Raw genomic sequence first — 25,856 nt, 5'->3', positions numbered from 1 at the left:
GTAGTAGTGATCCAAAATTCCAATTGAGAGGTGTGATATGCTTGTTGATGGTTATAGGAAGTGACTGATTTCAGTTATTTTTTCCAAAGGATGAGCAACCAGAATATTACACTGAGGGTGCCAATAATTTTATCTGGCCAATTTTTGGAGTTTGAAATTATACCTAGCAATTTTGTCTGTTTTTTTCTCAGTTTTTTGTGTTTATCCAATACTCATAATGCAAAAAAACAACATGTGTAATTGCAATAATTTTCAGGGAGAATTTTTCCGAAATACTGGACATTTTACATAATTTAGAAATCCCAGACTAAAAAGAGGACATGTCTTGGTAAAAAAGAGGTTTGGTCACCCTAAATTGTCTAATCAGTCAACCATGTGGCAGCAGTGCTGCACATAAAATCACGCTAGTACAGGCCAGCAGCCAGAAGCTGGAAAAATTTAGCCTGAACTGATGAATCTTTAATTCTTCTAAAGACACAGAAATGGAAAGGTCTGAATTTGCCATCGTCAGAATGAATTTATTGACTCTGCATTGTGTCAACAGTCAGTGCTGGAGGAGGCTATGCAAGGGTGTGAGAAATCACCCTCTCCTTGCTGACCATGTGCATTCCTTCAAGACCACAACAGACTTATGTTCTAATGACTTCCAGCATGATAATGCACCAAGACACAAAGCAAACGTCTTTAGCTGACAATGAGTTCAGTGTTTTTCAGTGGCTTCTCAGTCACTAAATCTGAATCCAAGGGAGCATATTTAGAAAATCTGTTAGAACAAGAATTTTCCTATATCTTGTGGAATCCAAACAAGCCCCCCCCCCCCCGCCCCCAGGTTAATACAGTGTTCCTAACAGTGCTCATTCAGTGTGTAGGAGTTTAATGTTGTATGTAAACAGGTTTACACATTTACTAATGATAGTGCCACTGCAGAGCAGAGAGCCTATCCACCTCTTCAGCCTACAGCTGTTTAGCCCCACCCACTCATTCTGAAGAGTGTTTCAGACCAGTGGGCTGGCAAAATAATGAGAAACAATGCGGGCCAGCCAGTCAGAGCCAAGTACATTCCAACATTTCTGTGCGAAAAATATGAGGTTTGAAAAAGGTCATATAATAATGGATTACAGTATAATGGATTACAGGCAGTAAGTCCATACAACAACGGTCATAAGTGAACCTGTCACTTTTAGATTAGCTGATCGTGTGCAGGACTGGAGCTGATTATATTAGTCTGAGACTGATAATCATCAGATATAAAATATCTCTAAAATATTTTTTATTAAATATGTCTAAAATCTAATGTTACCCCACTGTTATTCTTCTTAATATCATGCAGCCCCTTATAATTAAATATGATATATTTAACCCTTTAAAAACCTGAACCAGAAAATATTTGCCAGAAAATTCAAATTCCTTAAAACTGGAGTGTTTATATGAGACAATGCCTTTAGCTTAGCTTAGCATCGGACTAGGTCTCAGTTTCAGTCGTGAAGAGAAGAATTAGAGGTCTAACAGGTGAAGAAGTACAGTGATAAAGTCATTGCTAAGATGGGAATATAAAAACGCAACTTGTCTGGACCAAACAGCACCAACACTGGACTATTAAAAACGTTTGACTGGTCATGTATTCATTTTTTAAAGTCAAGTGTATCTATATTTATCATATTTATCCTATTTTTCGCAGTATAAGGCACACTTGAAATCCTTTAATTTTCCCAAAAATCCACAGTGCAACAAATAAGCCGATATGTCTTATAAAGGAGGTTCACAAGAGGCTGGAGCAGTATTAGCATTATCCGCTAACCGCTGGGCTAGCTCTTTAGCTGTTCAGAGGTGAGTATATCCGACTTTAGTCTGTGCGTTAACTGTGTTAAAATATCTACGCGGGACAAACCGCAAGCTGATAGAGCACTGGCTTACTGGAACCTCAGGGTTCCTCAGTGCAGTGTTGTCAGGCGGCATTCACTAGCACTAAGCGCTGCTAACTGCTGCTAGCACTGCTGCTAACTAGCGCTGCTGCTAACAGTGAAATCTAAGATTACTGTAAGTAAATGAAAGTGCTTTACTTAATCAGGTAATCAGTTTTCAGAAAAAGATCTGTGTAATCTGAGTAGATTAACATACAGCACTTTTTTGACTTTTAAGAAAATGTTTTTTTTTTAATGATAGTTTTGTTTACTTTAGCACTCACTCCACTTCCTCATTAGAAGGGAAACACTTCTTCTTTACTATTGTCACTTAAAATGCACCCTATAATGTGGTGCACCTTATAGTCTGAATAATACGGTAATACATATTTAATTTCATACAGTATGTAATGAATCCAAGTTGAGTGTCTCAAAATGAGAAAAGTAAGACTCATATAAAGCAAAAAACACTTATTTTCTGGCTTAAATTTGTACACAAGAATCAAAATAAATAATCCGACTGGTGACTTTTTGTGCTTATTTTAAATTCAATTACGTAAAATAGTAAGTGAGACTGTATAAATAGGAGTGTGCCATATCGTATCGTACGCGATAATATCTCCAAAATTTTGAATATCGTAAACGATATTATACCCTGAAATATCGTGACATATCACCCACCCCTAATTATCACATTAGGGTACTACTTTTTTGCCGTTTTTAGCAAAAGAAAAATTTACACTGTTCTCATTTCCTATTATATATCTACTAGAGACAGATTATATCTGTCCAGTATAATTTATTTTACTTTAATTCTGGATATATGGAGATATTTGGAGTGCATTACTAGTATCATGACATTCTAGATTATTGACTTCTGTTACAAATCTGATAAAATTAATATTTTTTAATATCTCAGTTAGCCATATCATATTGCATGCAATAATAAATTTTTAATTATTTTTTCTAATTCAGTGTTTTGTTATATCTCCAAAAGTATCGTTATATCGTGATATTGTTTAAGAGCCATATTGCCTACCCCTAGTATAAAGTCATTATTCCTAAAATAAGTAAAGCTATCTTATACTTACACAATGCTTAGTAAGACAAAAATCTCGTAAGAGAAAAAAATAGATTTATTGCTTTGAAATGAGACAATTTCACTTGCTCAGATTTAGTTATTTGCAGTGTGCTTTCTCTCAATGGAGGAATGAGCAGAAAACTGTGTGGTGTTGTGTAGAGTTCCCATTGCTGACCACTCCCACAGTGCTTATCACTGAAAGCTGAATCACCTTACCTAAGTCCTGCTCTTTGCTCTGCAGTGCCACTATCAGAAAGTGTACGCAGGTATGCGCGTGTGTGTGTGTGTGTGTGTGTGAATGAACGCATGTGGCGTTATGTAAGTGTATGAGATTGAATGCTTTGGTTTCAGGTGAGTGTGATCAGTGCGTGAGCAGAGTGCTGCTGTCTGTTTGTTCGTTTGTTTGTTCATTCATCTGTTCTTCATTAGCAGCTTCTTCCTACAGGACCGGCTGAGGGGAATAGAGGAGTGGGTGGGAGTGATGGGATGATGATGATGATGATCTAAGGATGATGCAGCCTTACTGTAAGTGTGTCTTGTTGGGGACAACAACAGAATGTGGGCAGCATGTGTGTGTGTGTGTGTGTTTGTGTCTGTGTGTGTTTGTGTGTGTGAGTTCCAAGTCCCAAAGCAGACAAATGCTACATGTTATTTGGCAGCTCACCATCATTGATTCTTGGCAATGTGTGTTTACCTTCATACGTAAACCAGTAGGAAACCCGTCCATCCACTCCACTCTGGAGGGAGAAATCCCATTAAAGATCAGGAGACCAATGGTTGACACCTGAAACAGGTTCATGCATTTTTAATGGTCTCAGAGAAATCGTGCTTGCAGACTCAGTCCCCCCCCCGCTGCGTTTCGACCATCTGTTTGCTTGTTTTGTTTCAATTTGGAGACTCTTATTATGTATTTAGCCTGGAGAATGCCGCAGGGACACAGAGCGCTGTGCTGTATGGATGCTGGAGATGTATGAGGAAGCTGCTTTCCCATTAAAATGCATTATAACAGATTCTTTATAGAAATAAACAATCTATAATACACAAATTCAATTCAATATTTGCTTAACATCTTTTATCTTTTATTAGTTATTCACACTCTGTTCAAGGTCAATACTCTACTCGTTTCTTTGTGTGCATTTCTTTCAAATTAGTATTGAGTATTAAGTAGCCCACATATTACTCTTTATCTTCGTCACAGAGATCAGATTCTGCAGAGAGGAAGAGCACAGGAATGTGTAATTTTTCATTCCATTTATTTTACATGTTAATAACACATAATACACCAATAAACATAAGAGCTGAATACATAAAACTGGAGCACTAAAGCAATTTTAAAAATAAAATAAAATAAATAGGATCTCCACATTTAGTAGTATACTAAAAAGTGTGTAACATTAGAATCAGGAGCAACACATCAGCTGTGGATGATTAGAACACGGTTAGAGAAGATTTTGGAGGAGCCTGTCTTTTTATTGCTCTTCTGAGGCCTTCAGGGAAAAATGTACATTTTAAAAAGATGATTCTGCTGCCCACAAAAAACATGCAAATACAAATGATCATGCAGTTATAGCAAATCCGTATAGAGCAGATCACAAGATATATAAAGAAGTCTCAAATAATTAAAAAAAGATTTAATTTATTAAAATGACAAGACAATACACTGTTTATGTGTCATGCGATTGTACAAGAAAATAAGTATATATATTGGAATGCATTATTTCTTTTTTTTTTCATCCTTTAAACTGCCCTTCCAAAAAACTAACCTTACAAATATATATTCTATTTATAAATAATAATTTTACATAAACAAATCAATTTTGTAATTTTTAAATAAATTTAAATAGGAGCGCTGCCATGACGCTTTGAGTACCTTTTCAAGTGTTTTGTTATTAACAAATAACATTGGGACAAAAATATTGATACTGCAATATATTGTATTGTTTTTGTAGTAATGTATAACTACATAACTAAATAATGTATTTAGTTTGATTTGTTTTGAAAAACAGTTTGAAAATATTTTATATGTGTTGTAGTTGTGTTTTACCTACCAGTAAATCCAAAGCATTTGAAATCGACCTCTGCCTTGGAGTGAGGTGGACTCAGAAGCTCTGTCTGAGATGAAATGTATTAGACACAATATATTGTTTAATGCAATGTCTGAAAAATAATAATTTAATTAAATATATGTTTATTAACAGATTTTATGTGTATTTTATAACAAATGGTATATAAGAAGTTACACACTTTTATTTCTGTTTTCTTCTTTTTGTTTTTATATGATAAAAAAAAATTCAAAGTTATAGTCACTCCCAATCTTGATTGTAGCTTTATTGAACGCAGTCCTGAGTAAAATCCAAATGTAAAATGACTTAAAATATGATATTTCTTTGTTGTGTAAATCCATCAGTCTGTGTGTGAAAGCATTATGAAGCTTTGGTTTTTGTAGATCAATGAATCTGACGGTGTTACCTTTCCCCCTCGGGACACTGAGCTGACAGTAGTGTAATATAATAATTCATGCTGACAGTCTCCAGTACGTAGTGTGTGTAACTGTAGACGTTGGATGTTGGTGTGTTTCCTCACACTCTGCCTTTTCTTTCTCTCCCTCAGCGCTGGCACCATGTCTAAAGCCACGGTGAAGAAGCTACACTGGCGCTCCAAAGTGCAAGAGAGCTTCGTCCCACTGGGCGGGGCTTCGGGGGAGCTGGGTGTGGCCATTGGGGGCGGGGCCGACTACGGCGAGTTCCCATTTGTCACTGCAGCCCCTGGAGGTGGAGCCACGGTGGGGGACATCATCCTGGAGATCGGTGGAACGCCTGTTCTCGGGATGACCCTTGGAGATGTCAGAGGTGTTCTGAACTCGTGTCCGCACCCGATCCGCATCAAAACTGTGTCACCAGGTACTAATGAGATTATTACGAGGAATTCAGTCAGCTGAATATGGTGCTGTGTTGTAGGGCTGCACGATTTGGGCAAAATATCTAATTGCGATTTTTTCACAGAATATTGCGATTGTAATTTCCCCAGTTAGAGGTGGGATGCTTACAGGGCTGGACGATATGGCCATAATATAATATCAAAATATATCTGGGTATTTTTGTGATGAATTTTTGCAATATTCGTGTTGAAATGACTTTTAAGAATTTACTACTGCAACCCAAAAACATAAGAAAATGTATAAAATGTATAAAAGCTTCAGTAATTCAGAAGAAACAAAAATAAATCTGAAAAAAAGGCATTTTGTATAAAATATAATCATAATAATATTAATAAAACAATATAAATATTGCAACAAAAATTATTATAAAGCTTGAATGCAAAAAGTGTAGTGCATTAATTTCACTGTAAATACATAACATTTTACAGAAATACCCAATAAGGCTTTACAATAAATAACAAAAGCAAAACAGCATATACTTTAGACTGCTTTTAAAATAGATTATCACTGTTATTGTTTAATAGTTTAAACAATTATAACAATATTATTGTACACAACATGCTATGTTATGGCACACCCTAGATATTGTCCTATTTTTGCACTAAAATGCTGACAGTTATTAAAACTTACTCAAATGTCAAAATGCTACTTTTTTTACATTAATTTAATTATTTTATTTAATCTGTCACCAAGATACATTGAAATCAGATACTGTTCTGACATGTTTTTATTTGCATTTGCGATTGTGATTTGAATTGTGATTATATAATTGTACAAACATAAATACAGTGTTTTCACTGTGCATTTTGCAGAGAAATAAATATTTGATCCCCTACCAAACATTAAGAGTTCTGGCACCTACAGACCAGTTAGATGCTCCTATCCTAATCAGCTCTGTCTTAAATAATCACCTGTACAGACTCAATTAATCTTTTAGACTCTAACCTACCCTTAAAATTATAGACTGTTCATGTCTTTGTCAGTGGGCAAACTTACAAAATCAGCAAGAGATCAAATAATTATTTCCTTTACTACCTTTCTACTACTACTTTCAGATTCAGTGTATTCAGTTATTGTTTTTTCCATTGTATTACTTAAAAATTGCCTAAAACTGGCCATTAGCTGAGTGTGGCCTTCGCTATTGAATAACAGCACCCTAACACATTTAAACCAGGTCTGCTCGTCTGCTTCACTGTACCATTTGTAGCTCAGACCTGCCTCCTCCTCTTCCCCTGTCTCCTTGCCTGACTGCCGTTAAGTGGATGTGATGGGCGACTCCATTACTTAACCTTTCTGGAGCTCCCCGCTCACGTCCAGCAGGATTGATCGCCATCAGCGGAGGAGAGGAGCCCCTCGCAGCACGCCGGAGCGGGACAGCCCATCCGGGCTCGGGCTCAGGGGCGAGAGCGAGGCCCTCATCAATATACAGGAGCCGGCCGTCACTGGAGGTCATAAAGCACTTTAAAAAATGAATAGATCAGAGGCTAATATTCCTTTGTCCAGGCTGTTCACGAGTCCTTGAAGCCTGGCTCCGCTGGCTGCTGTACTCGCCGTGTTGTGGATGGGGAGCAGGTACTGAGGGAATTAGTGCAGGAGAAGGTGGCAGTTTGGAAGTGGAGAAAATCGATGGAGGGAGGCTGTGGAGGTTTCCCTCGCTGGGTGGTTGAGTCAAACAGGGCTGCCACACGTTCACTGCTTTGTTCACACCATGTGCTGTTACGCTGTGTCATCAGGCTTTTCCAGCAGGTTCCGCCGCAGACTGGGAGAGCTTTTTCTACAGATTTACTCTCTGTCCCTAGCTGCCCCAGTTAGAGGTGGGATGTTTACAGGGCTGGGCGATATGGCCATATTATAATATCACAATATATCTGGGTATTTTTGTGATGAGTTTTTACAATATTCGTATTGAAATGACAAAACAGAATTTACTATTGCAGCACAAAAACATGTGAAAGTTGACCTTGTATAATAACATAAATAATTTAGAAGAAACAAAAAAAAAATCTGAAAAAAGCAACATTACTTAACAAAGCTCTTTTGTATAAAATAAAAACAATAATATAATATTAATATAACAAAATAAATATAATAACAAAAATGACCACAAAGCTTAAGCAAATATATAAAATGCAAATATATAAACAAATATATAAACATACAAACAAAACCCATACCCAATAAGGCTATACAGTAAAAAACAGAACATATAAAAAATAAATTGTAGACTGCTTCCGAAACAGAATACTGCTTTTATCACAATTAATTTTTTTTATCCTTTAAACAACATTATTGTGCACAATATGCTACAGTAAACCATGGCACACCCTAGATATTATCCTATTTGTTCTATTAACACTTACTCAAATACAAGTGTCAAAATGCTACTTTTATACATTAATTTAATTATTTTATTTAATCTGCCGCCAAGATACATTGAAATCCGATCCTGTTCAGACATGTTTTTTTTATTTGCATTTTTACCTCCAATTATTTACAATATTTAATATAAGATAACAAAAATACTTTAATCCAATCTTGAATCAGTGGTGGATTAGGTTTAGGTATACTCTGGACAGCTGGTCAGTTGTAACCAGATACCGCTGCTCACGATCATTATTGTCCATTGCGCTGTCTACAGTGGGTGGTAATGCATTCTGTGACATATTCCCAGCACACACATGACACTGTGGATTGAGGAATATTAAATTCCGTAACATTTTGACATCTGGCACCCACAGAGCAAAAACTGGAGAGTTTAAAATGTCAGGGTTAACCCAACTAAATAAATACTGTATAAAAATACGTCTTTCCTATTGACATCTGGCATCATTTTTTTGCATATTAGGTGTGTCTCTTTTCACTCACCATCACTACCTTCCCTTAATACCCAAGACGTCACTCAAAATTGATGACGATAATTATTAAGGTCGCCTTGCCATGAAAATGCTGACCAGGGTTTAGACTCACTCACAAGATAACACCTCACAACTTATACAGGTGTTGGCATACCCAAGCCATCACCTGTATTAAGACTTAATATTAAGATTTTTATTTAATGTTTTATTGGTTTCAAATTATTTGCAATATACAATCAAGCAAAAAACATTTGTTGGTAGCACAAAAAAATAATGTGCACCAGGGTTTTAAGCACTAAAAGATTCTTTGAAATGAATAAAGCAATAAAAACGAATAAGTATAAGAAATATTACACAGTACAAGTCAGTCAGATTTAAATATTTAACTGCCTTGTCCCACATTTCATAGTTTATATTGTAAAATCATTTTAGCTTCTACTTTGCCAGGTTTACATACAGACGTGTCACTGAAAATCATTAGTCTTGGAGAAAGTGCTGTATTAAGACTTTTTGATACTGTGTTAATGGTAAGTTTTTTTAAGTTTTTATTTTGGTTGATAAAATCACAACACTTCCAGCTCTCCTCTTTGTGTTTTTTGTTTTTAAGTGTAACAAATGCATGAATGCGTACAATGGTGCCTCGTTTGCATGAGGAATAAGCGTGAATAACACTAGTGAATTCCGTTGACCTTTGCAGAGATGCAAATGAAGGCCGTTGTGAGTGTGTGTGTTTTTTTTAACACATTAGTTAAACATTATCTCTGCAGTCGTTTTCAGGTGAGAGTGTGAGAGTGTGAAAGTGTTTCAGGTTCAGTGTAATTCAGTGTGATTACAGCAGTTACTCTTTAACTCTTTCAGGCTCCACTCTCTGTAAGGACCTGAGGTTATATCTGAGCAAGTGCTTCACACCTGGATCCATGGACAGCCAACTCCAGCAGGTCATCCGCGAGAACCTGTACCTGCGCGCAGTGCCCTGTGAGTAACACACACACACACACACACACACACACACACACACACACACACGTACATACAAACCCTGGAAAACACACAGAAACACAATAAAACTGTCAGAATTCATTAAAAGAAACCATGTGGCTACATTTCCTGTATACATAATGCATTAATAATGCAACTGTAATATATGATATTGTTGTATAATAACTCATAAGTACTTATACCTATATACCTGGCACATTATAACGTATGTCTCTTTAATAAGCACAGATTTCATAATGTCTTATATTTACAATGTTCTTATGAACAGATATTCCATAAAAAGAAGAAATTATAGAACCTCTCATTATATACCTTTACATACTTGTATTTCAACATGTTATGTACAGTGGGTTGCTGGTATTACATATAACACATTACACTTGCTTATGACAAATGTTATGAGGTATTATGTATGCCATATAATGCATTATAGCACCTTTCAGCTTGTTTAACAGTGTAAATTTGCTTCGCCCTCAAAATAACTCCACACAAAGCCAATAATATCTAAACCACTGGCAACACGAATCAGTACATCCCTAAATGAAAATGGGAAAATTGTGCCTAATTAGTCATTTTCCCTCCCCAGTGTCATGTGACTCGTTAGTGTCACAAGATCTCAGGTGTGAATGAAGAGCAGCTTTTAAATTTGGTGATTTAAGTACAATTTTCTCTTACTGGCCACTGGATATTCAACATGGCACCTCATGGCAAAGAACTCTCTGCGGATGTGAAAAACTGAATTTTTGCTCTCCGCAAACATGGCCTCAGCTCTATGAAGATTGCTAACAGCAGCTCCTAAAGCCATATAAAGTACAAGATAGAAGCTAAAATACATAAATAGTAATAGAAATATAAAATACATGTAATTAACATACATTTTTAGTGAGTTTGTGAAATAAATATGTCTTTAGCTGGTCTACAAACAGCCTAATCAACCTGACCAAGATAAATAGCTGTGGATAAGCAGCTTTTCATCCACATTGATCGTCAAAGACCATTTTTGACCATCTAATACCAACTACCAGCTAAGTCCAATCTTAAACTGTTTTTTAACAGGGTTGCTCAATAAAATAATACACTGCTGTATAATCTCACTACATTATTAAAAAAAAAAAAAAAGGTTCTCTTACCGCTGCTTTTCCTGTTTCCTGTATTTGAAGCAAATCTGCATTATGGGATCTGGAACAGTCAGTCAGTCCATAATGTATGAAGATGCTAATCCATTCAGTTCATTCATTCAGCGCTTTATAAACCCAGTAGCAGTGATGTAAATCTTCCCTAAAACAGACTGTAAGCTGGTATAATGATGCCAGAACTGGTGTGAAGTGTTCTCACTTCTCACAGTGTTGCTGTGGAGAAGTTGCAACTTACCACTTTTTTGGCAGCCTAGCAAACAGATCCAGTTTTTAGAGGACAAATTACCACACCAGTGCTAGACCACAGGATAAATATATAGGATAATACATATGTATAATCAAACCAAGCTGAACTACTTGATTTTTTGCACCAGGAGTGGCATAAAGTTATCTAAAAGCAGTGTGTAAGACTGGTGGAGGAGAACATGCCAAGATGCTTGAAAACTGTGAATAGAAAACAGGGTTATTCCACCAAATATTAATTATTTCTAAAACTTTATGAATATGAACTTTTTTTAAAAGTTCTGAAAGCTCTGCATCTTTTTCGTTATTTCAGCCATTTCTCATTTTCTGCGAATAAATGCTCTGAATGACAATATTTTTATTTGGAATTTGGGAGAAATTTTGTCTGTAAGTTTATAGAATAAACCAATAATGTTGATTTTACTTAAACATAAACCTATAAATAGCAAAATCAGAGAAACTGATTCAGAAACTGAAGTGATCTCTTAATTTTGTCCAGAGCTATATATATATATATATATATATATATATATGAATATATATGAAAAGCTGTACTATATGTACTATTAAAAACTATGAATACAACATTTCTTTTGTTCAGAAACACTGCATTAGATCCAGTTGATGGTGATAGTTACAGTATGTTTTTCATACATTTTTAATTATATATTTTCAAAGCAATGCAATGCATTACAGTAACAATATCACAACAATATAGTAAAATTGCTGTGTATAAACATCAGATACTTGTGATACTTTTTACCAACATCTGCTCTAACATCTGCTGAAATATTGCATAAGTCCTATATAACAAGCACATCTATAACTGTCAAGTTAACTACAGCTTTCTGTCAGCATTAGTTCATATATTTTGGTCAATTTTGATCAATCAGCAGTTCAGCTGTCACACTGCACTGTATGAAAGGCTGGTTTTGGGGGGGATGGGAAAAGAAAAACTAGAGAATCTGATTGATTAAGGGCAGTGGAGCTGAATTCCTGGTGGGCTCATGCACTAAATTGGCTCTGGGTAGATTACTTGATTACTAAAGTGATCAATATTGGCGATTCTAATAGACACACACCCTCAGACAAACCTATTTACACTTACTTTTGTTATACAACTTTACTCTCTCTCTGTCTTTTTGAAAAAAAAAAAAAAACACAATATATTAACTCTGTATCCAAATGTTGGTGGACACTGCTTCTCCTGGCAAGAACCTTTTCATATAATACATTTCACAATATGCCCTGTTACAATTAGATTATATTTTTAAATGTATATCAATACTTGGTAATATATTTGCGTTTTTTTTTTTTACATCAAATATTGGTAAAAATGTCATACTGTAAAAAAATCCCATCATATCGTTGCTGTCCATAATGTTTGCCGATTTCCACTGATTTTTACTACAATATTTGAACTCAGCAGCTGTTTTTTTTTTTTTGTGCCCACATGTTATGATAAATCGACCAATAGAAATGCTCCAAAATGACTTGGAATTAAAGTTTGAGTTGACCTCCATTAAAATATAAGAAGGAGTTATGCTTCTCCTGGAAAGTTGACGTTACAATTTTGGAAATACATATTTTTCTTTGGACAGTGAAAATATGCATAAAATCTAAGCAACATTAAAGTATATTTCTTGCGCAAACAGAATGGGTTTCTGAGATCTGAAGACATACAATAATTAAATATCAGTACTGTGTTTTAAAAAGTCGATAAAGGATTTAGCAAAACATAAAATTATTTAATATTTAATTTAATATTTCGATAAATAAAATATCAAATCTACAACTTTAAGTTAATATTAAGATTTGCCAATGCACACACATGCACATCTTATCTTGTCCCTGTAGCGAAATATTGCCAGTAGAATAGGACTGTCCCGAGCAAGCATGGCATGGGCTAGAGCAGGGTTGTGTTAAACTTAATCACATTAAGGGCCATGTGATGATGTCAGGGCCCTCAATACATCACCACCAACTCCAGAATCATTTTATCTGCAAAGACATTTTTACACAGACACAGTACTTACCTGGATCCTGTGGAAATGGCGGCGCACAAGCCACCCGGGTCCTTAAGGTCTGGGTAGAGACCAAGGGGTGTCCTGGGGCAGGGGAGCCTGGGGGTACCTGTGAAAAAGAGAACAGAGAAAATAATACATTAACATTGTAAAATTATCATCAATACTTACCTGGACGTCCAAATGTTTACATGCATGTCATTCTGTTTGTAAATATGTTAATATTGTACATATACAATCATGTATAGTTGTCTTACCCACCTGCCCTCAAGTTAATTACTTGTTGGTTTAGCCGGGGATGGGCTAAAGGTATTTAAAGGCAGGCGGGTACACTATTGGGGGGCTGGTTGAGCGTGGCTGGTATGCCGACGGGAGTTTATTGAGCTGAGTATTAGCATTTGTGGTGGTAGCTGCCAATCCACCGTTAACTCCTACCAGTGTAGCGTGTAAATAGTTTGTATATATATTGTAAATTTTGTTTTGTTTTCATTTTTGTTTTTGGGTTCGGATGCTTAATTTGTCACAATAAACACTTCAAAAGGGATTCTTACCTGGTTCCAGGCTGTTTTTGCGTCTCTGCCTCACCTCTCTCCGGTAACCTCCTGACCACTTGTCCTCACACTCCCACAGGCCATATAAAAAATCAACAATGTACTCTGTGCTTTTATTTAATTTTTAATTTAAATAAAAAAATGTTACATAAATAGAAGCATTGTTTATTGTCCATTGTTTATTTTTTAGCATAAGCCAAAAACTCTAAAAGCAATATGACATTAATGCTTAGTAAATTATACAAAATTATTTGAAGTGTATGTGTGGGCTGTATTGGAACAATAGGCTGTATTAACTACTGCTAAATTTTAAATGTTTTTTTTTTTTCCTTTTTTTTGCTTGAAGTAGATATCTGATATCTTTTCTTTACTGTAAAGCTGCCACTAGACTTTTGTTACTCACTTTTATGGAAATTACTCGCTAGAGGGGTTTAAAAACTGACTGAATCCAGCCACAAAATCGGTAAATTGGCTTCGTGGAGGGGTGTGAGAGCGCTTATTTATACTGCAGTGCATGCTGGGGATTGTAGTGCAGTGGATTAATATTAATAGAATATCAACATAATTTTGCAGGCTGGACGTGATTTTACCTTGTATTTGACACATGGGGGGCTATAAAGGGATTATAACCCCAACCCCCCCCGCATTAAGCTCTCTCAATCTGTCCCACACACAGTCATAAGTCTTCATGTGTGAAACACATTATTAACACAGACCTGACATCAAAGAACATCTTTACGCTTCTGAAGCCTGTAAGCATGAAACCCTTTAAATCCTCACTGAGACAAAAGTTCAGCCAATCTCTGGCAACCCTCAGCAAACCCCACCCACCCCGGTGTGCTCATGTGCCTCTGTGCTTCATATAACCAGCAAGTTTTTATTACCGTCCACTTTATTACCCAGCATCACCTGCTGTAAGATACCAGTACTGCATACTAATGAACACAGCAGCAAACCCACTACTGCTGTGTTCAGGGATTCATTCCATGCAGTTTAGCATGAAGTGCTGCATACATAAACCTGTACACGAGTTAATTTATCACTGCTGATTTCCCTGTGAATTAATGTCCAGCTCCTTATGAGTTTGACTGCTTGTATAGGCTCCTTCTGCACTGCATCAGATTGCATCACACACACACACACACTATAGCAGCTGCTTTGTTTTGCCTCAAATCACCTTCGATTGATTGGGTTAATCCTACACTAGGCATTGTGTTGTGTACACATGCTGTCTCCATTTAAAAGGAACTAGGGATTATTCTTAATTATTCACTGTTCTGTTCTTATTAGACCAAGCTAAACAACCAGTATATCCAAGCTTGACCCTGTGGGTCATGTGTCATGGTGATGCTGGTCATTCTGGACCACCAGCATGGTCAAGCTTGGTCATACTGGTTGTTTAACTTGGTCAGGTTGATTATATGTGATGACCATCTGAACCATCAAACTTAAACAATTACATACTCTATTCTAGACAAGAGCTGGCCAACCAACCAAATCAGATTAATAAACTTAACAGAGATTGTTATTCAGAGACTGAATAAAAATGTAAAATCTATCAAATCTATCTATCAGTAAAAATTACACATAAAAAAAAAACAGTAAAAATAACACATACGTTTTTTCTGCACTATAAGGCGCACATGAATATAAAGGGCAGTATCAGTAAACGTCTATTTTCTGGTCTATTTTCATACATAATGCGGACCGGATTGTAAGATGCATGATGTGACCCTAGTAAGGAGCAGGGGTTTAGCCATATTTTTGCCGCTGGGTGGCAAGACCTGTAATGCTAAGCTAAGTAAACAAAACTGTAAGTCAAACGAGTGCTGGACATTAATCTACACAAATTTCTCTCCTAAAACCTATTTATTTGGGTGAGGAAAGCACTTCCCTTTACTTACAATAAGCTTAGATTTCCAAATTTCCACTGAGGCTAGCCACAGTTAGCAGCTAATGCCACCTGACAGCACTACACTGAAGAACCCTGAGAGTTCTGGTAAGCCAGGGCGATATTAGCTGGCGGTTTGTCCCACGTAGCTTGTTTTTAACACTGTAAACACACAGACTAAAGTCCGAAAGAGCTAGTGCTTAGCACGGTTAGTGAGTTATGCTAATGCTTCTCCAGCAGTGCTAGCCAGGATTAGCAGCAGGCTACAGGCTGGTAATACTCACCTCTGAACGACGAAAGAGCTAGTGCTTAGTGTGGTTAGTGAGTAATGCTAATGCTTCTCCAGCAGTGCTAGCCAGGATTAGCAGCAGGCTACAGGCTGGTAATACTCACCTCTGACTGGCAAAAGAGCCAGCGCTTAGTGTGGTTAGCGGCTAATGCTAATACTGCTCCAGTCTCGAGTCTTGGTGCTGGAGAACTAAACTGAAACTCCTGTATAACACTGTACTTTAGTGGAGCGGCTTAACTGCACCCTACAACCTGACTGATAAAATGCATGCATAAGGCGCACCGGATTATAAGGCACACTGGCGATTTTGAGGAAAATTATAGGATTTTAAGTGCTTACTTATTATTATACTTTGAGTATAAATTATGTGTAATGATTTAAATATCCTAAAAAATATGTTTGTACATATGACCTTGTATATGTAACTAGCTACTACACATCTCTGGCAATCTTTTATAACTAACATATAACTGTTTAGATATATTGTCTGTATTAAGGTAAAATCATGACGGTCATATTGCGATTACAGTGATAACAGTCCTTGAAATATTAGACTGCTCTGTTGTATTCAGAGTAAGTAATAAACCCTTTATTTCTCATCTTCTGTAAAGGTGGCAGTACCTCTGGAGGGCACTGCAGATGAAGCCCGGCGTTACTCTGATGTGTTATTTACTTTCCATTTGGGCTTTGTTAAGATTATGTCAGCTGAAGCCGTGGAGAGCTGTGCTTTAGTAGTGTTGGTTCCACTGAGCTAGACGTCAGGTAGGATAATCTGCTTAACGGAAATCCTGTCTGCCCGCACAAACTTTCATTTGTGAATCAAACCTGTGGCAGAGTCTTGTAATCTCATCCCTGCCAGATTAAATCACAGTCTGATTGAACATCTGACGCTTGTGACATAATCAGCACTGGGTGAGGTGTGTTCTGCAATTACCGTTACTGAACAAATGTGACATCTGTATGTGGTGGGTCTATTTTTAGTTACTTGTAGGACTTAATATGGAAATCATACTTAGAGGAAAATATATTGTGTGATTATACAGTATGTGTACATTTCATAGGCATTTCATATCCCATGACTTTTGCCACTAATACACTGACATGTGGTATATGACAGTGGGATCTCCTGCATTGAATATGGATGTATTTCCAGCCAGATGCCACTGGTCTCTGTGCTGTCCACTAGGGGTGGTAATGCCTGGGGGTGGGGTATTCCTGGTACACAGGTGACACTATGGATTGAGGAATATCTCATATATCTCATACATCTGGTCCCTATCAATACCTGCTTGAGTATTAGCTCTTTAGAATTGGTAGTAAAGACATTTTTAAAAGCCTATGTTAACTTATCTGCCTATGCTAACTTATGCATATGATTTTAGTTAAACTGATTTGAGCTAGTTTTTGGTTTCTACATACCATATTTTTTGGACTATAAGGCACACTTAAAATCCTTAAATTTTCCCAAAAAATGACAGTCCGCCTTATATTGTGGTGTGCCTTATATATGTGAATTATTCCAGTAAGTTATTAAGGAGCAGTAAAGCCACTTAATACCTGCTGAAGTACAGCATTATAAGGGTGAGTTTTCAATAAAGTTTCTCCAGCACTAAGGCTGGGTGCAGCAGCATTAGCATTAGCCGCTAACCGCAGTGCTAGCTCTTTCTGTATTTGGAGGTGAGTATATTGGACTGTAGTCTGCGTGTTGTTGTGTTAAAACAAGCTACGTGTGACAAATCGCTAGCTGATAGCACACTGAGTTACCTTTACTAAGTCTAGCAATATCGGGCGGCATTTAAGTCCTGCTAGTGCTGCGGTTAGCAACTAATGGTAATGCTGCTGCCCCGAGCCTTAGTGCTGGAGAAACTGTAAATTAACAGAAGCGCTTTACCCACCCAAATAAACAGTTTTCAGGAGAGAAGTTTGTGTAGATTAACATCCAGCGCTCATTTGGCTTTTTTAAGGGTTTACAGTTTTGTTTACGTAGGCGCTTCCTTATATGTAGGCATCCTTATTAGTGTTGCTCAATACTCCTTATAATCCTATAAACCTTATAGTATGAAAATAGATCAGAAGTAGACGTTCATTGATAGTGCGCCTTATAATCCATTCTAATAAAAGTAAGGATGTGTAAAACCTATGTAAAAATAATGTACAGTTGTAAAGTTATCATCATTGCACAATATATACAGTACATATTTACACATCACAAGATATGCAATATGGTGAGGGTTTATATTAACAGTATTATCAGTGTTATACCTGGAGATGCATGAATAGTAATAAGTACAAACTAACCTCTATTTTTTACCTAAGCATACATTTATGTCTTAATTCTTGTTTGGGAAAAAAATGGTTATATAGTGTTACTCTCACCACAAAACTCAAAATTGACAAATACACTTGTTGCATTGCACTACTTTACACAAATAACTGCACTGTTACATAATGCTCCTGATTGCTTAACTCTAAGTAGGTACTGGCATAAATATATCAGCAAGTACAAGAAGACACATACTTGTACTCGTACTCAGTTAGAAACAATATGATATCTATGCATCCCTTGTTCTAACGTTAAGAAACGTGTTGTTATAATTGATTGTAATAAATTCTTTATGGAGTAGTTTTCTAGACATGGATTGAGCAATATATAGTCTGGAAAACTGCCCCTATAAATGGTACTGATATTCTGACTGTACAGACTATGCTTTGTTTGTTTGTGCCCAGGTACCACCAGGCAGCCGCGGGACGGGGAGATCTCGGGGGTGGACTACAACTTCGTCTCCATCGAGGAATTCTTCTCTCTGGAGGAGTCGGGGGCTCTGCTGGAGAGCGGCAAGTTCAAAGGTCAGGATTAGCATTCGTTTTCACCACTGTAGCTTTATTAAAGCGGTAAAGGCAGATTATACAAGAACATATGTTCAGACATTATTTAAATAACTCACTGTGGGAGATGCACATCTGATGCTTAAGCACTATTTATTTACGCACAGTGTGCTGAAATGCTATTTTTGTGCTGTTGTTGGAAGGTAGAATCCAAAATAGTCCACAATGCTTGCGTTTTACCCAGAGCAGTCTTTTTTTGCGATGCTCAGTGTTATTTGCAATTCTATTTGTGTGTGTGTGTCTGTGTGTATCTGTATGTGTGTGTGTGTGTGTGTGTGTGTGTGTGTGTCTGTCTGTGTGTATCTCTGTGTGTTGTGTTTGCACTGTGAGAAACTAGGGTGGTTGCCAGAGCTACAAACATGCTAGTCTACCACAGCTCCAAAAATGTCAGTTGCGTCACACAGAGTAGTGCTGTGCTCTAACATTATAAATGATAATCAGCCAAACCAGATCGAATAAACCCATAATAATTTATTCACTGGATTAAATTTATTTATGCATGTTTATTGTTGATGCTATGCTTTTGCTGTTTTTCACTTTTTGTTATGATGTGAATCTGTTTTTTATATGATAGGAACAATTCATGATGAATAGACCAATTCAAATTCTACAAAATCAGTTGCAGTAAAACCTTTTCATTTGATTTCCACTAAAAGTTCTTTTTTCCACCAATAAAGCAGTCCTTTTGAAAAAAAAAAAGGTTTTTGCATGATGCCAACAATATGCATATACAGTAGTGTGCAAACAAAATACTATTTATTTTACATTAATTACGTGTGAAAGCACTGATGTACTATTTTAATTACATTTTAGAGCAAACTAACACAAAAAATCAGAGCAAAATTGAATGTCAAAACGAGTTAATTCAATGAAAAAGCAAAGCAAAAATGCACACAAAAAAAGAAGAAATCAAAAGTTCAGTCGGCCGGCGACGTTGAAGCATTTATGTACTTTATAAACCTTTATAAATTCATAAAAAGGCTACAATAAAGGCGCAGATTGAAAGATTAATTACTAGGAGTTTGTAGGGTGAAGATAAGGGAGTAGTCAAGAACTACACAAATTTAGCCGTGGTGAACAGCACTAACTGTTTACTGTGTAAACTTTACTAAGCAAACTTTTGATCTAAATATGGTCCAGTATTTAAATTCTTTTAGTGTTTGCATCACAAATAAAGTTCTATTTATAGAGTCGTCTAGGATCTCTTTAAAATACTATCTGGTATGTGTGGATGGATGTCTCTTTTTTTTTTTTTTTGCCAATTCTAGGTGAATAAATCAAACATTGAACTATAAAAATGGATGTTGAGATGTGAAAGATATACAGTATTTATACAGCATCAGTTACTGACTGATGTTTATTACATAGCATTGCTGTCAGTTCACATTCAAGCTGAGCACAAAGGGCAGAACACCATAGGCGTGATGATGTGCACCACAGGCGGTTGCTTTTATACCTTTTTTACACTATGAGCGGGAGGTCGCAGGTTCGAACCCCCGCTCATGCAGCTTTGCCATCAAGCTGCCGGCGTTAGAGGGAGCAAAATTGGCCCTGCTCCCTCTGGGCAGGTAGATGGCGCTCTCTCCCCACATCACTCCTATGGTGATGTCTGCAACACAGGGCGTCTGTGAGCTGATGTACCGGAGCCGAGCCGCTGTGCTTTCCTCCAAGCGCGAAGGCTGCTCGGCAATGCTGCATCAGCAGCAGCTCGAAAAGAAGCGGTGGCTGGCTTCACATGTATCGGAGGAAGCATGTGTTAGTCTTCACCCTCCTGGTGTGTTGGGGCATCACTAGTGATAGGGGGAGTCCTAATAAGTGGGTTGGGTAATTGGCCGTGTAAATTGGGAGAAAAATTTGAAATAAAATTATAAAAAATATATATATATACCTTTTTTACTATTATATCGATAATGATATTATATCGCACTAAACTAAAAATTAAGAATGAAATTTTGGCCATATCTCACTGTATGTACAGTACTAGTATGTGTCCATTTCATAGTAGTTAGAATTTCAGAAGTGGAGAGATTTACAATTGGAGCGCTTCAGGGTTTTTTTGCCCTTTCATGGTTAAAACGACTGTGCTCTTGATCTTTGCACTGAACCCCGGGGTGCAGCAGCAGCATGACATTAGTGTTTACCTACCCGCGCACTGACTGCATACTGCCCCTGCGGTAAATAAATAAAGGTTAAACATGCTGCTGCTGCAGCTGCTGCTGATACACACAGTACAGTGTGTCGTGGGAGTCGCAGTTTCGCTTGTTGTTTTTTTTTTTTTTTCTCGTCCATCCGTATTTAAGGATAAGTTGTTAAAACTCAGCGTTTTTGTCTCTAGTCCAGCGCGAGGGTGGTAAACCAGTTCCCCTGGCAATGAAGTCCACAGTGAAAGGCTAAACTGCTCCTATTTTTTTATCACTCCACACAGGAGAAAAGAGGCTTTACTCTGTAATCCCTGTTTCAGTTCTCTATGCTCTCTCTCTCTCTCTCTCTCTCATGTGCTCTTTCGCTTTCTCTCTCTCTCTCTCTCCTTTTCACTGCTGTAAACAAGGCCACCATGCAGTTAAGTATCCCTCAGAAACAGGATGGCAGCAGAAGCTGGTAGTCAGGCCCGTTTTTTCTCCGCTTAAGGCAGAAAAGCTTGCCTCTGGTGGGCTTTACCACCTATAAGCCGTAATTAAAGCCCCCAGTTTAAGGAACATGCGGTCCTATAGCGTGCTGTGCGCCATGCTCTGCAGTGTCAGGGAGTTTATATGGTAAGTGGAGCTTTGCTCAGCTCATCTCTGGCACTTTTTTACTTTTTTCCATCTGATCTGAGTTGCCTTGAACATCGTATCATTTAATAGACTCATAAGCATACTGATTAACGTTTATAAAAATAGGTTTGAAGTAGGCCAGGGACAGAGAGAGCGAACAGAAAGAGCATAACGATGAGAGTTTTACTGCGAGAGAGTTTTACCTCATTTGACTGCGGAGAACATGGAGAAATAATCTTTACGATAATTTTATGATAAACATAAACATCTTTATCACTTTAAGTTGATGCCATCATTAATAGTTTAATATGATGTCTTATTTATCATTTTATTTTGACAAGAACTGTGGGATATACAGGGGTGGGACAATGAAACTGAAACACCTGTCATTTTAGTGTGGGAGGTTTCATGGCTAAATTGGAGCAGCCTGGTGGCCAATCTTCATTAATTGCACAATATTGCACCAGTAAGAGCAGAGTGTGAAGGTTTAATTAGCAGGGTAAGATCACAGTTCTGCTCTAAATATTGCAATGCACACAACATTATAGGTGACATACCAGAGTGCAAAAGAGGACAAATTGTTGGTGCACGTCTTGCTGGCGCATCTGTGACCAAGACAGCAAGTCTTTGTGATGTATCAAGAGCCACGGTATACAGGGTAATGTCAGTATACCACCAAGAAGCACAAACCACATCCAACAGGATTAACTGTGGACGCTGTAAGAGGAATCTGTCTGAAAGGGATGTTTGGGTGCTAGTATATTTACTGAATAAAACACAAAATACATGCATACAAGTATTTTTAAATGACTTTTATATGACTTAATGAGCCAATCAAAAATAAGCACGGAAATATCTTCACCTTGCACAGCAAAATGGGTTTTCGTGACTGGTTCAGACATTTTTTCAGAGATCATTTAAAAAATAGTCATTGCTCGCATTGTTTCTGGGGGGGCAAAAACTAAATTTGGGTGGGGCATTATATGTAGAGAGTACAGAGACTGATTTGTGAATGTATAGTAATGTACGTCTAATGCACACCTATTCCTGCAACTCGTCCACAGGGAACTACTACGGTACGCCACGGCCGGTCCACATTGGGCCCGATAGCCCACCCATCACTTACCAAGAGCATCGCAACCTGCTGAGGAACTTCCGCACACGCAGCAAGTCCCTCAGTAACCTGGAGAAAGCTGTAGAGGAGGGGGACAACAGTGAGGAAGACTCAGGTCTCTCAGGTACAGATCTTAAAGATTACATATCTGTATAATTATTAAATTAAGCAATCAGCAAAGAGATCAAACCTACACTACATGTTCCTCACCCAACACCCAAATAAAGTCACTTTTCAATTCTATTAAACTTTTTTGAGATGTGTTAAGATTTTATAACACACACACACAAAAATATTTTCTTTTTTTTAATAATTTTCTTGGGCTCTTGTGTATTTCGATTCTTGTAACTGACTATTTCTAGAGATAAAATTAAGTATACATTTCATACATGGTCAGAAATAACTATTAACTTAATGGAAAAAAGGTGTAAATGGTAAAAGTTCTGAAATAATAACTCATATCATGAAAAGCAAATTTGTCCGCACTTTAAAAAAAAAAAACTATTCACTTGTCATATTATATATTATTATATCTAATTAAAAACAGTATTTAAATATGTGAATATATGAAACAAATATTTATCTACTTTAAAAGTTAAAAAAGGTCTGTAATTTTCATCATAGGTACACTTTAAACTATGAGAGACAACATGAGAAAAAGAATCCAGGAAATCACACTGTAGGATTTTTAAAGAATTTATTTGTAAATTATGGTGACAAATAAGTATTTAGTCACCCACAAACAAGCGAGATTTCTGGCTGTCACAGACCTGTAACCTCTTCTTTAAAGAAGCTTTTCTGTCCTCTACACATTACCTGTATTAATGGCACCTGTTTGACCTCATTATCTGTATAAAAGACTGCTGTCTATGTTTGACCTCTGTCATTGCCAACAAAGGTTATGTTACAAAGTACTGAGTTGAACTTTTGTGATTGACCAAATACTTACTTTTTAACCAGAATTTACAACTAAATTCCTACAAAAAAATTTTTTTTTGCTTATTTTGTCTCTCATAGTTAAAATTACAGACCTCTCTCATCTTTCTAAGTAGGAGAACTTTCATTATCAGTGGCTGAATAAATACTTTTTTGCCCCACTTTATAGTATGATAAAAAAGTGCATTTGTAATGTGATGTTATACAAGAATGTCAGACTGAGTAATACTGTTGGAAAGGAGCTTTGGTTTTATCTGTGTTTTTAAGGGTAAAGTACCACTGGGTGACTTGACCTTTGACTGAAGGGATGTTGCATAAGACTGTCCTCGCGGGCGTGTCTGAAGCCCTGTTGTCTGGATGCTATTTCTTCTGCCCTTAGCGGGATCTGCCGGAGCGGGCAGTGCCCCACCCACCACCATCGTCTCCCCCAATCAGACGTGGGACTCGGGCGGGCCTCGGGATGGGGGCGTCACCCTGGAGAACGGTGCCCGCGGCGGAGCGCTGCCTGAAAACTGGGAGATGGCATTCAGTGACTCAGGAGAACCCTACTACATTGAGTGAGTGAAAGAGAGAGAGAGAGAAAGAGAGAGAGAAAGAGTTAGAGGCATGTTATTTCTCTTCCCCAACAGGAATGAGTCTTGGATATGACACACTTTTGACTGTGATATTTCGAGAGCACAGTCAACACTGTGTCACATGTGAATCATTGCCACTGGGAGCCATGAGTATAAGAGCCAAAGAGCCCTTTATATAACACTGTCTAGGTCTGTACAATATGGACAAAATACTGTATTACAGTTATACTCATAAATAGTACAGTCCTAACGTATCTCACTATGCAAACACCCTGTAAGAAATATAAGAAAAAAAATAATATAGCAAGATAATATCTTTTAGACATTAGAATGCAATAGAATATGGCAACGTAAGTGTTTTCTGATGTATTAATAATAAGTAAAGCTGCACTGACATGAAAGTTTTGGCCAAAACTAAAACCAGACAAAAAGGAACATTCGGCAAAAAAGGCGGAATCCAAGACACACTTTTCATGTTTTCATTTTTTCATTGTCACCACTATTGAAAAAATATGATTTAAAATAAACTAGTCATTGTTTGGTTTAAATTTGCAATTTTTGGCCAAGTATTTGTTATTTTTATTTTTCAGTTTTAGTAAAAATTATGCTGTGTGTCTATTAGCTATTATTGACTGATTTACAGCACTGCAACAGCTCACAGAGACCCAAAAGGATAGCCTAGCATATCATTTAGCACTGTAATAAGTGCATTTTTGTTTTTAATTATTTTGTAATTATTCCCAGATAGTGTTTTAACAGATTGCATTACTGTCCCCTCGTTGTCTCGCTGCTTGCTTCCATGGGTTTGACTTTCTCAAGGCTTAGAAGCTTGTAAGTGTGGTTAGCTTCAGTTTGGTTCAGTTTGTTTTCAAGGCCGTAAATGTTGGAGAGAAGACATGGTAAAAGCCACTCAGGTAGAGTTAGCTTTAAGCCTAGATAAGGATAACGTCTAACCTTTCTTCACTCTTTCATTTCATCACATGCTGAGATTTAGCTCGCCTTCTGTAGACTCTGGCACAGGAAAAGCCACAGTGGCGAGGCTAGGGGTGATGTGCTGCTCTCTAGTATCAACAACACCATATTTTTTAAGTGTCTGTTGCTTTTAAATCATCAAATATGTCATAAAAGGCATTACCACCTACAGTGAACAGTGTAGTGGATGGTAATGATGTGACTTGCAGTGTATGTGCAAAAAAATAAAAAATGCAGGAGATTCTACACACAAATCCTTTGGATGAATGAAATGCTCTTTAACTTCTTTAAATTGTGAGCAGAATTGTGATTTAGGAGCAGTGAAGCGAGAACTCATTTTTACTTGAGTAAAACACCCACCTTCCATCATGCATATTCATCATTATTATTATTCATTAGCTCAGAACAAGCTGATTTCTGCTGCTGTGCTGCTGTGGGAATTTGCATGATGTTATAAAAAACTATTATAATCAAGTAAGAAACAGTCGCAGGTGGGTGGCACATGGTGCAGCAGGTAGTGTGTGTGTGTGTGTGTGCTGCACAGCTTCAGGGGTCTGGTGTTTGGTGGGTTATAACCTCCACTCCAGTCCAATAGTGTCTTCCCACCTCCCAAAATCACATGCTATGCTAAATTGCCCCTAGGAGTGAGTGGGTGTCTGTAGAGCACTGAGGTGAACTGGTTCCCTGTCCAGTTTGCTCCTAATAAATCAGT

General features: G+C 37.2%; 1 protein-coding gene across 3 annotated transcripts in view; it reads left to right on the top strand.

Annotated features, from left to right (window-relative positions):
- The window catches only part of magixa (MAGI family member, X-linked a), a 97,836-nt gene that overhangs the window by 16,538 nt on the left and 55,442 nt on the right, over nt 1-25,856 (top strand). For all 3 annotated transcript variants that reach the window (XM_022671070.2, XM_022671071.2, XM_022671072.2), the window contains exons 2-6: nt 5,593-5,882; nt 9,634-9,750; nt 18,636-18,755; nt 22,612-22,785; nt 23,977-24,154. In XM_022671070.2, coding sequence (XP_022526791.2) covers nt 5,603-5,882; nt 9,634-9,750; nt 18,636-18,755; nt 22,612-22,785; nt 23,977-24,154 — 869 coding nt within the window. In that variant the 5' untranslated portion in view covers nt 5,593-5,602. The remainder of the gene's footprint in view (nt 1-5,592; nt 5,883-9,633; nt 9,751-18,635; nt 18,756-22,611; nt 22,786-23,976; nt 24,155-25,856) is intronic.

Source organism: Astyanax mexicanus, chromosome 12 (assembly GCF_023375975.1).
Source record: "Astyanax mexicanus isolate ESR-SI-001 chromosome 12, AstMex3_surface, whole genome shotgun sequence".
Lineage (NCBI taxonomy): Eukaryota > Metazoa > Chordata > Actinopteri > Characiformes > Acestrorhamphidae > Astyanax > Astyanax mexicanus.
Note: the sequence above shows the minus strand (reverse complement) of the source record. Positions and strands in the feature narration are given on the sequence as shown.